Genomic DNA, 18911 nt, shown 5'->3' with positions numbered 1-18911 from the left:
ACTGTCCCCCTTCCCATGAGACTGCAGTTGCCCCATCACCGCTGGCTCGTACCTGGCTTTCCAATAAGATCTGAGGTGGCAGCCACCTTGCTGCTGGTGGGGGGAAAGGCGGAAGGGAGGAACACCTTTTCCCTCCCAGGGAGGCATGGCGCCACAGTTTAATGCATGGTCCGTTCACTTTTCTGCTGCAAGCTGCTGGGGTCTGGACTAAGTCCTTTTGCCTCTGGAGCCATGACCGTGGCGGAAAGCCGCTCGTGGGGGGAACTTGTGACCTTGGTAGGGCATGAGGAACAAGCCGGTATTGTCCCCCTTTCCATGAGACTGCAGTTGCCCCGTCACCACCAGCTCATACCTGGCTTTGCAGTAATCTCTGAGGCAGTCGTCACCTTACTGCTGGGTGGGAAATGGCAGAAGGGAGCAACACCCTTTCCCTCCTGGGGAGTCATGGCGTCAAGTTTAACGCGTGGTCCAGTCACTTTTCTGCCGCAAACTGCCAGGCTCTGGATTAAGTCCTTTTGCTTCTGGAGCCATGGCCGTGGTAGAGAGTCACTCGTGGGGGGCAACTCGTGACCTCGGTAGGGTGTGAGGGACGAGCCAGTACCACCCCCCTTCCCATGAGACTGCAGTTGCCCCATCACCGCAGGCTCATACCTGGCTTTCCTATAAGCTCTGAGGTGGCGGCCACCCTGTATGCAGTCCAGATGCATTTCTGCCAAAAGCCACTGGGTTCGAGATTATTTTCTGAGTCTCTGGGATCATGGCCGTTAACCAGCTTGATCAGGAGCCAGAGAGGCTGTTTGTAGGCAGCAACTCGGGGTCTCATAGGGATGGGGAGGAAAGGGCCAGTTCCACCCCCATCTGTTGAGGCCCCATGTGTCTTGTCACTGCAGGCCTAAACCTGACTGTCAGTGGCCTCTGGAGGATGGTAGTCACCGGGCTGCTAGGGGGAACAGGCCAAAGCACGAAACCTATTCCCACCTGGAGTGGCCCAGCGCCAGTAACCTACTGCAGGAACAGGACGCATTTCTACCAAAAGCCTTTGGGTTCTGAGATTCGTTTCTGAGTCTCTTGGATCATGGCCGTTAAGCAGCTTGATCAGGAACCAGAGAGGCCATGCCTCCAATTATATAGCTGAGCCAGAGGTGGTTTGTGGGTGTGTCTCCCACATACCTAACTTTTGGCCGTTTACTTTCTTGGTAAACTTTGCCCCAAGTTTTTGGGGTCTGGCTAAAGGCACAGCAGCAATTTTAGGGTATCTGAAAGTCTGATGGTGCCATCAGGCTGCTGATGCACTCGCCTTACAAGTATAGATTGACCTGCAGATATGGCAGGTCCATCTGTAGGTTCATTGACCTACAGATATGGCAGCACCATACCCCCCAAAATACTGCTTTTATGATTACATTTTTATATTTTATTTTCTGTTGAGCTGATTTGGGTTGTGTGTATGTGTGTGTTCTTGTGTTCTGTTTTAAAATAATGAGATAGTGAGGAAGTGTTGGGGCAAAGTAAATTAAGTAGTTACAATATAAACACTGCTTTATTTTCAGTTTTACCACTTTTACAAATTACTGAAACATCTTTATGCACCATATAAAGATTTTTATTTGAGAAATACTATTAGTCCATTTCAAGAAAATTTAAGACATATACATAAGAATAATCACTGGCATAACATTGTCTTTATATATGTTTTATTTAATCAGTGATAGATTAACAAAAATAAAATTCTAGTTATATAATTATTATTGTAATTAAGAACTATTATATAATTATAAATAAAATACAGTGTTATTTTAAAATAGAATTATTAGTTCTTGAATTATTAAACATAACGAATGTAAGAATTATTCATTATAACTATAGAATTATAATAATTGACTATTGAATGACTGTCCTGAATATGATTATTCTATAATTATGTCTGCTCTCAAGTTCTATTCTTAAAAGTACATATGGTGCTGGAACTATAGTACAGCGTGTAGGGCATTTGCCTTGCATTTAGCTGACCTGGGTTTGCTCCCTGACATCCTATGTGGGTCCCTGAGCCTGCCAGGAGTAATCCCTGAGCACAGAGCCAGGATTAAGCCCAGAGTGCAGCCAGGTGTACCCCCTGCAAATACATTTAGCTTATTGTCTTCTTTATTTGTAAACAATTATCAACCATTTAGTTAAGAACAACTTGACTATCTGTAAATTTCTGATGATACATAAGTTAAATCAAATTAAAATACTGATACAATACTATGGAGCTAAAGAACTGCGTCCTCAGGCCTAGCACTGGAACAACAGGCTTATTGGCTGAGAATTAGCAGGAGTGGGTCTCAGGCTCCCTGAGAACCTCTTGTGTATAAAGAAATCTGAAGCTAATCTGTTGTAGCATTTTTATCACATTTTTCCAATTTATGTATTTATTTTTATATAACGTAGACCTTCAATATTTGGGGTTTTTTGTCCACCTTGGCTGTGCTGGGCTTATTCATGGCCCTGGGCTTAGGGATCAAGCCTGGCACTGAGCAGGGAACCACATGGGGTGCCGGGGGTGTTATGGGGGGGAGTATTAAATCTGGGTCAGCGGCATGCATGACAAGCATTCTTTCTGATATACTATCTCTCTGACCCAGAAATAGCAGTTTTTATTGTATTGATAAATACTTGTATTGAAGTATAATATACTTTGCCTTACTTTTAAAGCTTTATTCCTTTTTTAAATGGTATTGTTTAATATGTCATAGTAGCACTGTAGCACTGTCCTCCTATTGTTCATCTATTTGCTGGAGCAGACATTAGTAATGTCTCCATTGTGAGAGTTGTTCCTGTTTTTGGCAATCCATTACGTCATGGGTAGCTTGCCAGGCTTTGCCGTGTGGGCGGGATACTCTTGGTAGCTTGCTAGGCACTCCTAGAGGGACTGAGGAATCGAACCTGGGTCAGTCACATGCAAGGCAAATGCCCTACCCTCTGTGCTATTGCTCCAGCCCTATGTCATATTATGTCATATATTATATGTTATTATATATCATATATTATGTCATAGCACAGCGGTAGGGCGTTTGCCTTGCATGTAGCCAACATGGCCGACCCAAGTTCGATTCCTCCACCCCTCTCGGAGAGCCCGGCAAGCTACTGAGAGTATCTCACCCGCACGGCAGAGCCTGGCAAGCTCCCCGTGACGTATTCCATATGTCAAACACAGTAACAACAAAGTCTCCAATGGAGACGTTACTGGGCCCGCTCGAGCAAATCGATGAACAACGGGAGGGCCTTTACCTTTACCTTACCTATTATATCATATATGTCATTATGTAGTATAATTTTGTTTTATTAACATTAAACCTTTTGAAGCAAGTGCAAATTAACATTAGAATGACATAAAATGGTTATTCTATTGTTTTCCAGCTGCTAATAGGTTATGAAAATGGTACTGTAGTATTCTGGGACTTGAAATCTAAAAGAGCAGACCTGAGAGTTTATTATGATGAGGTAAGTAATTTCTATTGAAATATTTGAAAATTATTGTTTATTTTGTGCATTTTTTTACTTTTTTAAGTTTTCAACTTTGTATGTTATCAATATTTTTATCATTGGAAAACTTCCTATTTCTTATACAGTGTTTGTATTGCCTGTGGCATTTGCACAGATCCGACTCTGATTGTTCTGAGTGGTAATTCTGCCTTTATTTCTTACTCTATATTTTTGGCCCTGTATTTTGGTCCTTTTCGACATACTCTATATTTTGGTACCTGTAAGTATGTTATCATATCTAAAATTTATCAAAATTTCTTTCCCGTTCTTTAGTTTCTATGCTTATATCTTACCACATTATCCTTGAGGTCTCAAAAGATACCCTTCATTCCTTCCTTAAAAAATTCGTTTTCTGAAGCATAAAATTTAAGTGGTTTGAAACACCTAGTTTTTAATACTTTTCTCTGAAAATAGGAAGTTTACTGAATAATATTTAATGTATTGAAGTATTGTACATAGTTGAAACTTCGTTAACTTTTCATTTAGACAAAGCACTGAATTCATATCTATTAAGTAGTCTTTTATATTATTAAACATTTCCTCCTCAGAAGATGGAAAAGTGAAAACTTGTGAAACTAGGTGGCAAAAAGTAAAAACTAGGTATGGAAATAAAAATGGCTTTGGAAATAAAAGTAGAAAGCTATACTATTACAGGGCTGGAGCGATAGCACAGCGGGTAGGGCGTTCGCCTTACAAGCGGCCCACATGGCCGACCCGAGTTCGATTCCTCCGCCCCTCTCGGAGAGCCCGGCAAGCTACCGAGAGTATTCGATATGCCAGACACAGTAACAACAAAGTCTCCAATGGAGACGTTACTGGGCCCGCTCGAGCAAATCGACGATCAACAGGAGGGCCTTTACCTTATTTTACCTTACCTATACTATTATTTTTATTTTTTTTTTTAGAATTTTAAAGGAGAAATAGGAAGAAAATGCAGGCAGAAATCTCTATTTGGTATCACAAATACATATGGGAAGAATGTTAAGGAATTAATGCACATAGCCTCAAAGACCCTTCTTTCCAACCCCATCCCGACTCAATTGTGTGAATCAGTTCTCTCATTATGTTACCTTTGGGCCTTTGTTGTTACTTTGCTTGTTTCTTTAATTCTCAAAAAAAATATTTTAAAAATAGGAATAAAATGATTTATGTCTAAGAGAATTAGTGCAACATTAACGTAAATATAAAAATAAAAATTTAGAAAGAAACCTCTTTTACAATACCTCATCTATGTGATTTTTCACACTCTCATAACAGTGAAATATTGATGTTTTGGTGCTTAAAGCCTTTGGCTATTTCATGTGATTCCTCCCTCATTCACGTCTTAGTGCTTTTCTCAAACTAAAATTTTACCTGAATATGCAAGATAGTTGTCATAGCAATAAAGAATTCAAAAGCAAATGGGTCATGGTTAATTTTAAAAATGCCCTACCAAGTTAGGCTTATAATTATGTTCTTTAATAACTTCCCTTGAATCATAAGGAAAGAAGGCCCTAGGGAACTTTACAAGAATTTCCCTTTTGTTAAATTCACAGAATATAAAGATGTAGGTGTAGATTGTAGATTGTACCCTGTTTCAAGAGAGCAGCTAAATAAGATCCCAAATGTTATCTGAGTAAAAGTCCAGACATCAATTAAACACTGTATATAAACCAATTAAAACTTAAATAGAACCACTACAGAAAAAATTCAGAGGAAAATGATGAATTAGCAACTTTTCCTACAGCTTTAAAAACATGGAAAAATATTTCTAACCTTACAAAGAGTGAAAGCAATTTTGCAACAAAATCCTTAAATAATGGTTAGCCAAACTTAAGTCGGTAGAGTACAAAATTATACATACCAAGAACTCATTTTAATCTTAGCTTTACATGCTGTGTTTTATATTTTAAGTTTAAAAAGTGGGGACCAGAGACATATTACCAGGGTTAAAGTTCTGCTGTTACATATGGCTGACCCTGTTTTGATCTCTGGAACTGCTAAGGGTGACACTTGAGCTCTGAACCCAGAGTAATGTCTGTGCACTACTGTGACAGAAAAATATCTCTCTCTCTCTCTCCAAAACCAGAAAATGAATAAAGCCTTAAAAAATCTTAGAGTAAATAGTATATTTATCTAGTTCTACCATTTAATTTATACTGTGTTCTTTTATTTCAATAAAGCTAATTGTATACTTTGTTTTACTGCCAAACTTTTTATATTCATATATACATGTTTATGTAAATCATCTGTTCACTTTTTTTATAATTACATACTCTATCATTTCAGTACATAGTTATATACTTAATTTGACTGCTAAACTTTCTAAATTGTCTCAGCATTTTACCTCTTATGTTTAGAAATCATCTATAATGCTTATAATGGGAGAAATTTTTTCTTATGAGTCACCAGTTTTCTCATTACTAAACAGTCACACCTTCATAGCCCTTTAAATTTCTCATTAAAACTGTTACTTTTCATGAACCATTTTTTTCCCTTGTGTCTTTCTACATCATTTACACTCCTCCGTGATTATCTTTTTAAGCTCTCCTTAAATTACATTCAAGAGTCTCTGAGTCTTCTTGTTTCTCTTCTGATTTACATTTGTGTGCCTATTATTTCATATCATTTTGAATGATTACTTTATCTTAAAAAAGTAAGTCAATATGACTTTAACCCTTACTGCTATCCTGAGCTCTAAATTTGAATATATGTAGTCCAGATAAATATCCCATTGACACTGCCTTTTTATTTAAGGACCTGACCTTTATTTTCATTTTTAAGCTTATGATTCTGTATTTTAGTTCGGAAATCTCAGAGTCATATTTCTTCATATATCCTATAAAGTTAATTTTATAGTCTTGATCTTATTTTTCATAGTATCTCTCATTTCCTCTTTTTTTTATTCTCACATTAAGTGTCCTGGTTTAGGTTGTTATCTTTTGCCTGAGTGAACGTAATAGTTTTCTAACTAATCATAGTTTTTGTGATTAGTTAGTATCCTAGTTTTTTAGTGTATCTTACTAACAAGAAATCATTTTAAGATACAGATGAGTTAACTATCTATCTCATAATATTTGAGGTTCTGATGCTGTCTTTTACTTTACCAGATTTAGACCATACTTCACAAATGAAACACTTAGCAGTAACACCAATTCAAGTGTTAACTCTTTCATAAAATACTCTTTTGAAGTCTGTTTTTGGTATTATTCTGTTAAATAAGTATATTTCATTTATAATACTTATTTTACTTATGTGCTGTAGTTATTATTTTCATTTCTACCTTCTACAGAAGGTTGAAATTTAGAAAAATAATTTTAGGGCAGTTTCTCTGCCTCCACCACTTCCAGCAATGCAGATATGGAGAACTTAAACTTGAGTTTCATCAAGTTACTATTTAGAGAAAGGAAGAAATTGCATTTCTCTCAAGAAAGCTACAAAGGTGAGAAGAAACAGAGAAGACAAAATTTTTTTTAAAAAGTGTTATTTTCCCCTCTTACTTACTGTATCCTGGCAAGAAAAAGTCTTCTGTGCATAGTAAAGTGGACAAGGGTGACAGAAAACACAAGTTCAGGCTTTCATATAGCCTTTTCTACTAAATTAAATCTTTGCTTTTTGGTAAAGCGTATATTCTATTTTCTTTATATATTTAATGACTATTCTGTTAATTGATTATCAATAACTAATAAATATTTAGAAACTTCAATAGTAACATATTTGTAACATTTATGTTTATATATATTAAATATTTATATAAAATTAAATACATTTATATATCACTTGAGAGGCTATATTTAGTAATTTAATATATTCCTATCAATATATATTTATAATATAATAGTAACATGTAACAGTATAAAATTAATATATTATTAGAGTTTCTAAACAAGTATTATTAATATTAATTTACACAATTCTCTGTTCATTATATTTATAATATAGGTAGTAACATGTAATAGCACTGTAGTGCTGTCCTCCCATTGTTCATCAATTTGCTCGAGCGGGCACCAGTAATGTCTCCATTGTGAGACGTGTTACTGTTTTTTGCATATGTAACAGTATAAAATCAATATATAACTACTTATAGTTTCCAAACAATAAGTAGTAATATTAATTTACATGTCTATAAATTTTTAATGCTTCTCTAAAGAAAATACTGCTTTACATATATCTGCTGTTTTTATGCCTACTAAGTAGACTTTCTTACCATTGTTCTTAGAACTACCCAAATTCTATATATAGTTTGTTAGTTTAGAAAGTATATTTGGTATGTGGAAATATTATGATATTAATTACTTAATCATTCAGCATATATTTTATTGAGTTCCTACTTTAAGACTACTTATTCTACCTCTAACAATAAAACAACTTAGGAAATGGAATAATTAGCTTTATTTAATTCACAACAAAAGAGTTAATCTGATAATATGAAAATTTTCAGTGGCCAATGATGTGTCTCAAGTAATGAAACACATGCCTTACATGTGTAAAATCCTGGCTTAGAGTTCTGTCAGTTTCTGACCCACCAACTGCTAATATGTAATAATTTATTTTTTAATATTAAGCCTTTCTTACTTTAAATTGTGTGTAAAGGCAATGTGGTACAACTATTAAGAATATGGATTTGGGGGCTGGAGTGATAGCACAGTGGGTAGGGTGTTTGCCTTGCACGTGGCCAACCAGGTTTTGATTCCCAGCATCCCATATGGTCCCCCAAGCACTGCCAGGAGTGATTCCTGAGTGCAGAGCCAGAAGTAACCCCTGTGCATTACCAGGTGTGACCCAAAAAGAAAAAAAAAAGAATATGGATTTTGTAGTTAGATATTGGTATGAGTGGTATGACCTAAATATTATTTCAATGTTTCTAGCCTATTTAACCAAGTTTAATTTGGAAAATGAAAGACTCTGTGCCAGGCTGTTAGATGGGTGAGAGTCCTCCCCACCCCAAGGAACCTAGTCCTGGCAGCCGACCTCCACTACCTAACCACCATCATGCTCCAGGCTGCTTTCCGGACCACGCAGTCGCGGTAGTAATTTTCCACATAATTTTCCACAATTACTACACCATATCTGATGGGGTTCAGGCAGTAGGCAACAAATCATTGAGAAAATATATATAAAAATATGCCTCTCAGAGAGTCCAGCAAGCCACCAAGAGTATCCTCCCTGCAAGGCAGAGACTGGCAAGCTAACCATGGCGTATTTGATATGCCAAATACAGTAACGACAGCAGGTCTCATTCCCCTGACCCTGAAAGAGCCTCCAATAGTTGGGAAAAGATGAGTAAGAAGAGACTGCTAAAATCTCAGGGTTGGGAGGAATAGAGACGTTACTGGTGCCCGCTCGAGTAATTTGACCATCAACGGGATGTTGGTCAGTGATATAGTGATACTTTTTCATCTTTGTAGCATATAGTAGTTTGAAGATAGTATAATTTGGATCAGAAAAATTGCATACTGCTAAGCTTTATTTATATAATAATTTTATGTTAGAATTTTTTCCTTTGGAAAATAGGATGATATATCACCTTTCCTCCCTCTACTCTTTAATTGTTATTTCATTAGGCTATTCATTCAATTGATTGGCATCATGAGGGCAAACAGTTCATGTGCAGCCATTCAGATGGCAGCTTGACTTTATGGAACCTGAAAAGCCCAAGTCGTCCTTTCCAGACAACAATTCCACATGGTAAGATGTATGCCTTCAAAAAAATAAACTGCTAGATATAGTGACTTGACTTGAGTAGAAATGATAATATCTGTATGTTTGGTGGAAACTGGTGATAGTACATGGCTTCTAACTCTACATATCTTTCTCGCTGATTCCCATATTTTGCTCCAAACTTTCTTTATTTTATTTCTTATTAATCCAGCTTTCTGTTTTGTAAGATATATTTGGGTAAAGACCAAATAAATTCATTTATTTAAAACACAAGAGCAATACAGGAAGCTTAGCAGTTTTAGGGGTTAAAAAGCTAAAGCAAGAATGGTACAATATACAGTGGGTAGGCTGCTTGCTTTGAATGTGGCCAACGCAGGTTCAATCCCTAGCATTCCATACGGTCCCTGAGCACCACCAGAATTAATTCCTGAAGGCAGAGCCAGTAGTAAATCCTGAGTATCACGGGATTTGTCCCAAAACAAGCAAAACAAAATTAAGAAAGTTATACATCAGTCCTAATCCCTGTTTTACTTTACATATAAATATAAACGTATTAATTTTAGATTCTACCACTTCCTTTTTGCTATTTAATGCCTTTAAATTATGAATACTGATTTTTTAAATTATAGGCTATGTTAATCTTATAAAGGATTTATAATAGATCTACCTACATTACTAGTTAGGAAGTAATTTCAAATGTATGAATATATTTAAATGATCTTATTATTTCTGAGAATATTGGTGATGATCTGAGTTGAATATTTATATCACACCATTGTTTGCTTATAAGTATAAGGAATCAAAACCTAATACATTCCATCTATTTTCTAAATAGTTTTACAGTGCCACATTTAGAAAACAATGGTATGTGTTTTATAATAGGTGACATAAATTGCAAAATGGAATTATTCTATCTTGAGTTACTCTGTCTTTTTTGTATTAAATTATTATAACATTTAACCTATCTTCTTTATGAAGGTACATTTAGGTGTCTTACTAAAATACTGTCATTGTGGAATCCTTGTATTGATATTTTCTATACATCCTATTCAGTTTTTATTCTCTGGTAGGTTCCCCTTCATTCCTCACCCTACAAAACCATACCCTTTTGTTGCAAATGCTTTGAAATGATTTAGTCAGAAATTTTCTATTTACTTCTATTATTCCACCAGTTTACTCTTACATAATTTCCTTTTGGATTAATTGGATATATTGCTACTCACATATATAACTATATCCATATTAACTGTACTAGTTTTATGATTTACAGCAATACACATATAATTATCATCTGTTTTCCTATTTAAAGGAGATAAACTATGTTTATAGATTGTTGAAAGCTTAAATACCTTTGTCTCTAATATCACATAAATTAGATTAAATTCCTATCAATTTACCTGAGATACTGAACATTTTCTAGTGAGTTTGACAGTAGAATGAATCATTGTTTGAACTATCTTTATTCTTTTGGGTTCATTTTGTTCCCTTCTGTTTCAATTATATTTTTTCAAAAATATTTTTTTCTAATATGGCTAGTCTTTTCCTGTAAATTTTGAAATGTAATTTCATTAATAACATGTAATTTTTATTTTCCAGTATAAACAATTATAATCCAAAAATTATTATAATTCAAAAATAATAACATGTATTTTCTAGTTCCTATTACAATGCCCCTTTGACATGAATTATTTAGATTTTTAATTAAAAAATTTAAATTAATAAAAGAGAATTCATTTTGGTTTTTTTCTCAACTCTGAGAGCAGTTAATTGAAGATCTCTATCATGGCTTCTCCCTTGTATTTCTCTTTATTTATTCTTCTATAATTTAAAATGTAACTGGAGCACAGGGGTGATAGTATTAATCACATACCCTACCTTACTGAAACTTTTCTAGTGTAGTTGATTTCATAAAATTAAAATTTGGCATTAAAATTTTATAACACTATTTATAGAATTGTCTATTTTTGCACTTTATTCTGTCCTTTTTGTGTTTCCTTATTGGGCATTCACTGTGTCTCATATAAAGAGCATGTATTTGAGTTTTTGCTAATTTTTTAAAATCCAGTTTTATTTCACTCACATAGAGTATTTAATTAATTAATATTAAGTAAAATTACTGATGGGATTTAGAATTAGATTTAGTTCTATGCTTTTGTTTTCTCTTGGTTCTAACATGTTTTTGTTTCTCCATTTTTGTGTTTCAGATTATTTGAATGTTTTTATTAGAAATCCATTTCATTCACATCTTATCTTTATGTTTCTAGTCATTTATTCTAAGAATTACAACATACTTTCTTAAATTTTTAGTTTATTAGGAAAAATGTCATACCACATCACATACAATTTAGAAATCTTGCAGTCATATAAATTTATTATATATACTCTATGTTGTAGTTATATGTATTAAAAATAAATCCATTGTTATAATTTTTGTTTAGTCTGCTTTTTAGTTAAAAATTAAAATATGCTTTAGCATTTGCTTTATTGTGAAATTCCCCCATGCGCATGGAGCTGTGTAAACTCCTTTCGCGTGGGGATTATCCATTAACAGATGTTCACGGGCTCTTCATGTCTCTCTCTCACTGCCTTGAGTTTGGTGTTTTCAAGCCGCTTTTCCACCCAGGACGGCTGTTGCCTTGAACAGACAAAGGAAGAATGAGGGCCAAGGTGGTTGCTCATTAGTTGCCGTTGCTTCAATCTCTCTCTCCCAGCTATATCCAACCCTCTCTCTAACTTGCTCTACAACTGTCTCCGTGACTCCTCTCCAATCTTCCCAGCCACTCTTAGTCTCAGCTCTCAGCCTTCTCTCTAACTCTGTGTCTCTTCTTCTCTCCATCTCTGTCTCTCCCTCAATCTTCCTCGAACTCTCTGTCTCACTTCATTTACTCGTCCCTCTGTCACCGTCTCCCTCTGTCTCTCTGTAACCATCTCTCTTCTTTCTGTAATGCCGCAATTCTTTCTTCCCACTGTATCCACCTCCTCCCTCTCTCTCCCCCCACAGCTCCTCCTTTTCTTTCCTCTCTATGGCTCCCCAACCATGCCTCCCCACGGAAAGACCAATCAAAATGTATTTTTTTTCAGTCTTCCCCACCACCTGCAGCCCCCTAGAGCAAAACAGCCCTTAAGGTGTGTTTCTCCTCTCCTTAGACCTGCAACTTGATTAATTCTTTAATTCTCCTTCCTAATATTTAACCATTCTGTATGGACACAGTAATAGACACTTTTAAACTTGCAGGGTAACTCTCCTGGATACATCTCACTATAGACTCAGACTGCAGTGCTCAGGCCAGATTAATCATTCCTAATCCCAGCAGGGTCTAAATCTAGTTATTACTTTTGAATCATGACAGAATTTGTCCATGACCAAGCTCTTAACTTATAGTTAACCTTTATGGCACTTTGGCCAGGCCCATTTCCATGCCAGGGTAGCTAGCTCACCACTTGCCCTGGGTTCGTTCAGTTCCTCATTAGGACTCTGTATTTGGGAATCTAGGAAGTAAGGGCAACTAAGGCTTAAGTCCAGAGTGCAGATGTCCAGGAGGTAATATTATCTGGAGTCAATCAAACTCCCAAGCCACAGACTTGTTTTTTTTTTTAACCGTCTTCCTGCATCCATACAAAAAGCAATTGCTCTGAAATAGCCAGGCTGGAGCGATAGCACAGCGGGTAGGGCGTTTGCCTTGTACGCAGCCAACATGGCCGACCAGAGTTCGACTCCTCCGCCCCTCTCGGAGAGCCCGGCAAGCTACCGAGAGTATTCGATATGCCAGGCACAGTAACAACAAAGTCTCCAATGGAGACGTTACTGGGCCCGCTCGAGCAAATCGACGATCAACGGGAGGGCCTTTACTTTTACTTTACTGAAATAGCTAACCATGCAAAGGACATTAAGGAGAAGAGAAAGACAATATTTACAAATGTCAGAGTCTGACAGGAGACAAAGATAATTTGTTACAGGTAACCAGGTTGGGGGAAATCAACAAACACAAACTTCCAGAGGCCAGGGAGGTAGGGCAAACCAACAATATCCTACATTTTATCACTTTAAATGCTTTTTATTTTGTTCTCAAAGATAAAAAAAAATTCCTTTAATGTTTCTTTTTTTTTCTTTTTGGGTCACACCCAGCCGATGCTCAGGGATTACTCCTGGCTCTGCACTCAGGAATTACTCCTGAAAGTGCTTGGGAGATCATATGGGATGCTGGGAATCGAACCCGGGTCAGCTGCGTGCAAGGCAAATGCCCTACCCACTGTGCTATTGCATGAGCCCCACGTTTAACATTTCTTATAGTGCAGGTCTGTGGAATTGAATTTGCTTTGCTTTTTCTTCATTTGAAATTTTCTTATTTTGATTTAATTATTAAAAGATACTTTTGGAGTTTATAATATCTGTATATATCTGTATGCACTGATTTTTAATGTTCTGAACACTTTAAACATGTTGCCACATTGCCTACTGGCTTATCAATGAGAAATCTTTTTGTTTTGATATTTGGTTTTTCTGTACATAAAGCCATTTTCTCCACTTTTAGTATTTTTATTTTTTAAAAAACTTTTTTATTATGAGTTTAGTTGAGCTTTAGGCATATAATTATTCAACACCATTTCACTCCACCAATGTCAGCTTCCATCCTAGTGTTCCCTAATTCTCTTTCACCATCCCCAGTCAACTTGACAGACACATCACAGTTTTGGTGGTTGCTGCATAGATCTCATGTTTTCCATTCTGTTGAATCTGTTTTGGATATATGGCTCACTCATAAATTTTTCACTTAATCACTTAACTTCCCGTTAGTCGTCGATTTGCTCGAGCGGGCGCCAGTAACGTCTCCATTTGTCCCTGTCGCGTGCTAGTGTAGCCCAATGGCATCTCTTCGCTCCGGGAACATGGAGGGCCTCAAACCGATCGTTCATGATCTTGACAAAGAAGTCTGACCATCTGGTAGGTGGGCGGCCACGCGGTCTCTTGACATTCCGTGGAATCCAATCAGTAACAGCTCTAGTCCAACGGTCGTCTTTAAATCTCATTACGTGACCAGCCCATCTGATTTTCGACACCTTGGCATATGAGACAGCGTCCCTGATCCTTGATCGTCGACGGATGTCAGAACTCCGGATTCGTTCTCTCATTTGAGTGAAACGTGATATTCCAAGCATAGCTCTTTCTATTTTTCTTTGGGAGACCTGAATTGCGTTCTCATCTTGTTTGCATAGGGCCCAGGTCTCTGAGGCATATGTTAATGCAGGAAGAACAGTGGAATCAAAGAGATGTGCCCGGAGCCGGAGGTTCTTCGTCCTCTTAGCTATTTCTTCGACGTTCTTGAAGGCGTTCCAAGCTGCTCTCTTCCTCCTGCGCAGCTCGGGTGCCAGGTCATTTGTCATGTTGACCTCTCGACCTAGGTACACATAGCTGTTGCATTCGGAGATGGTCGTTCCATTGAGAGCGAATGGGGCGTCAGGAACAAGGCTGTTTCTCATAAACATTGTCTTCGTAAGATTCAGCTGTAGTCCTACCTTTCCACACTCACGGTCAAAGTCGGCCAGCATTTGTGCCGCTTGGCTGATGTTTGGTGTTATTAAAACAATGTCATCAGCAAAGCGGAGGTGGTGTAGTTGCCGACCATCTATCTTCACTCCCATTCCTTCCCATTCCAGTCGTCGCATGATGTTCTCGAGGGTGGCACTGAAGAGTTTCGGTGAAATGGTATCACCCTGCCGCACCCCTCTCTTGACATCAACGATCACTTCTTTGTAGAATGGTGAGATCCTGGTAGTGAATCCGCAATACAGCTCACGGAGGATCCTGATGTATTGGGCTTGAATGCCCTGATTGGCTAGGGCTTCAATGACCGCTTCCGTCTCAACAGAATCAAAGGCCTTCTTTAAATCAATGAACGTTAAGCAGAGCGGCATCTTGAACTCCCGAGAAACCTCAATGAGCTTGGTTATCGTGTGGATATGGTCGATGGTGCTGAATCCTTTGCGGAACCCTGCTTGCTCGCATGGTTGTCCTTCATCTAGTGTTCTGCCAATCCTATTCAGGATGACTCGAGTGAACAGCTTGTAGATGACAGACACTAGGCAGATCGGGCGATAGTTGCCAATGTCATGGATGTCTCCCTTCTTGAACAGTAGTACGGTCCTGCTGGTTTTCCATTGGGACGGAACCTTGCATTCAGACAGGTAGCGAGTGAAGAGCCGAGCCAGTGTATTGATGAGTACTGACGGCAGGTTCTTCAGGTGTTCAGGTCTGACCTTGTCTGGGCCGGGTGCTGTTTGCTTCTTTACCAACGAAATGGCGTGTCGGATTTCGGAAGGGAGAACGTTAGGAACGACATACCCATCCTGTGGAATTTGGTATGTCGGCAAGTGGACATGGCTATCGAAGAGATTTGAGTAGAAGTCATGGATAATCTTCTCCATTGCCATTCTGGAGGATGTGATGGATCCATCAGGACGTCGGAGGGCAGTCATCTTGGTCTTATAGTTGTCGAAGGACAGGCGGGCGTTACGAATACTTTTCCCGGCTTCTGCCGCATCTACCAGTACTTCTGCTCTTCTCTCTTTGAGGTCTTCCTTGATCGCATCTCTGCACTGCTTTGCGAGCTCGGACGTTAACTTGCGGTTGCCTGAGGCATGCGCCAAACCACGCTGGCGAATTAGCTCAAGAGTTTTCGAAGATAGGCGACTTTTTGTGGCTATCTCTCTCTTGGTGTTCCTCGCACATTCATGGAGGTGCTGAACCAGTCGATCGTATTCCTCGTCAATGTTGTCAACAATGGCATCTTCCCATGTTGCCGCAATAGTACCAAAGAGTTCCCAGTTGGTGGTCGTTCTGGGAGTTCTCTTTTTGAACTTTGCAGCCCTTTCTCCCCGCTCTGTGAAGTAGAATTTTGCATGAAGGAGACGGTGGTCCGATCCCGTTCGAAATTTTGGGACAACAGCGACATCAGTCAGGCAAAACCGTCGATTGAATATGATGTGGTCTATTTCATTGTGGAATCGTCCACCGGGAGACTCCCATGTCCATCGTTTAGATTCTGCCTTCTGGAACTGTGAGTTACCATGAATGGTCTTGGTCGACATGATGAACTCAGACAGTCTCTCACCCTGTTCGTTCCATTCTAGGCCATGGGTCCCGATGTGAAGTTCTTCAGCTGATCTTCTCGGTCCTATCTTGGCATTAAAATCACCCACAATGATCTTGTAGAAGGTGTGGTCTTCTTTATAGAACTTCCCTAGCTCCATGTAGAACTTCTCAATTTCTCTTTCATCATAATGAGATGTTGGTGCGTAGACAACGAAGATAGAAACTGCAGGCAGTGAGCCACATCTATTCAAATGTAAACGTCCGATTGGGGTTGTTAGGCATTCGAATGAATTAATGCTCTTGGCCAAGTTTGTGTTGACAAGGACACCGGCGCCTCCAACACCTCTTTTATCGCATGTTCTGAGGAACAATTCTTCTCCAGTGTCGAAAACGGCATGGTGAGATTCGTGCCTTCTTGTCTCGGTCAGACCAATGATGTCGTACTTGATCATTTGCGCTTGTACCATCAGGTCCTCGATGGATGCATCTGATGCTAGCGTACGTGCATTGAAAGTACAGACGATCATTTTTGTCTTCCTTCGTTGTGGCAGCCTAGGTCGGCCTTGAGATTTTGTCGGCCTCTCCTTTCTTGGCAGATTTCCACTCTCGACACTACTTCCACTACCCAGCCGTCGCCACACTCCAGGAAGCTTTCCGGAGCTGCCGCGCGGCAGCTCCGGCCGAGACCCACGCACAACTGAAGACCCACAGAACAAGATAAGTGGAACTCTCTGAGACCTTGGACTCCAGGCTCGGCGGACCCAGGGACAGAGCTTCTCTGCTTGCTCCCACCACCACAGGTGACAAAGGGATTCTAATCAGGAGCCCCACCCTACCCTGCCCTGTCTGCTTCCATCAACCACCCAGGGATCGAATTGTGCACAGGAGACCCACCCTACCCAGATAAATACCCCACTGGCAGATTTCCACTCTCGACACTACTTCCACTACCCAGCCGTCGCCACACTCCAGGACGCTTTCTGGACCCGCGCGGCCGCTTGCAGCCGCGCGACACATCATAAAACACTAAATACCCATCTTCTGGAATTGTCGTACCATATTTCATAGGGTTCAAATATGGTAACACCTACAAGGGGGATTAGAGGTCACCCCAAAAGCCTCTATACCTCTCGGAAAGACTGGCAAGCTACCGAGAGTATTCCGCCCGCACGGAAGAGCCTGGCAAGCTATCCGCTGTGTATTCGATATGCCAAAACCAGTAACTACAACTGGTCCCATTCACCTGACCCTGAAGGCTTCACCGACATGGCTGAGAAGGATGAGAAAGGAGAGGCCGACATAAATTTTTATCTTTTAAAAATATATTTGGGCAGCATTAGTTTACAGGAGTATAAATGCTTGTGAGTTTTAGGGTTGCAGTGTTAGCATAGCATAACCTCACCAAAGTGCAACTATTCTTCCTCCACAGTCCATAGTACCCTTACCTTTAATCCCTCCTCCCCTCAATTATTTTTTCAAAATCTAAGTGTTCGTATCTGTTTCTCTGCACCCATACTATCACTTGTTTCTGCTTTTTTTAAAAAAAAAAAAACCATTCTTAGTGATATCTCATGGTCACTTTGATTTTTATTTTCAAATGATTATGAGAGTTTTACTCTTGTTCATCTGTGTATCTTCTTTGGAAAATATTCAACTCAGAGAGTTGAACTCAGAGAGTTCAGTTCAACTCTCCTTTTTTGATGGAGTTTTTGTTGTTGAGGTTTGTTAGTGCTTTATATACATTTGTTATTTGCTTTTGTTAGATGGCTGATGTGCCAATATCTTTTACTCAGTATTTTTGTTTTAGTGATAGGTTATTTTTCAAACAGAAACTTTTGGGTTTTAGGTACTCCTGTTTCTTTATTTTAGGTTTTATTTTCCTTACTAATGAAGTTGAATTGATGAAGTGACCACTGAAGCAAATACTGTGGAGTATTTTTCTTATGTCATATTTTCTTCCATGTAATTTATGGACACAGTCTTTAATCCACTGGTGACCTCGGTAGGGCGTGAAGGACGGACCGGAACGCCTCCCTTCCCATAAGGTTTTAGTTGCCCCCACACCCCCGGCTCATACCTGCTGTCCACAAGGCTCCCATGCGGCCGCCATCTTTCTTTCCAGAGAGGAGAGGGTGAATGGGGCAACACCCTTTCCCCTCCGGGCAGACATGATGGCCTGGATTAACGCATAGTCCGTTCACTTTTCTGCTCCAAGCTTAACTCTGATTTTCAGGGAGAAACGTTGGGTGATTTACTTCCCATTGATCACTTTGTATATATAGAGAGGTTTGGAGGAAAAGTCCTAGTTCCCGCATACTCGAGCTATGCTTGTAGAGGCTTCTGGTCACCAGGGTTCCATCTGGGGGAGGCGGGATGCGGCACCTACCCCATCTGGGACTTCCTGGTGATCTCGGCTCTTTTTGGAACCTGGTGTCTTCTCCGAGACTGTGGAGCCGGCCCTCCACGTGGCCCTTCTTCTCTGCAGCTGTGTGCTGTAAAGATGGTGCTGGGGGGGGGGGGGGGGTGGGCCGTGGGCATGACTTCCGGGATCAGAGGTTACCTGGGAGCCAGGATGGTCCCGGCAGTTTGGAGGAAAAGTCCTAGTTCCCACATACTCGAGCTATGCTTGTAGAGGCTTCTGGTCACCAGGGTTCCA

The 18911-nt window shown here is 39.3% G+C and overlaps 1 protein-coding gene across 7 annotated transcripts in view; it reads left to right on the top strand.

The window, feature by feature from the left end:
- STXBP5L (syntaxin binding protein 5L) overlaps positions 1–18911 on the top strand; it is a 348858-nt gene that overhangs the window by 162957 nt on the left and 166990 nt on the right. For all 7 annotated transcript variants that reach the window (XM_056109191.1, XM_056109190.1, XM_056109192.1 and 4 more), the window contains 2 exons: positions 3400–3483; positions 9069–9192. In XM_056109191.1, the coding sequence (XP_055965166.1) occupies positions 3400–3483; positions 9069–9192 (208 nt within the window). The remainder of the gene's footprint in view (positions 1–3399; positions 3484–9068; positions 9193–18911) is intronic.

Source organism: Sorex fumeus, unplaced genomic scaffold (genome assembly GCF_029834395.1).
Source record: "Sorex fumeus unplaced genomic scaffold, SorFum_2.1 ptg000265l, whole genome shotgun sequence".
Lineage (NCBI taxonomy): Eukaryota > Metazoa > Chordata > Mammalia > Eulipotyphla > Soricidae > Sorex > Sorex fumeus.
This window is presented reverse-complemented; position numbering and strand designations above follow the sequence as displayed.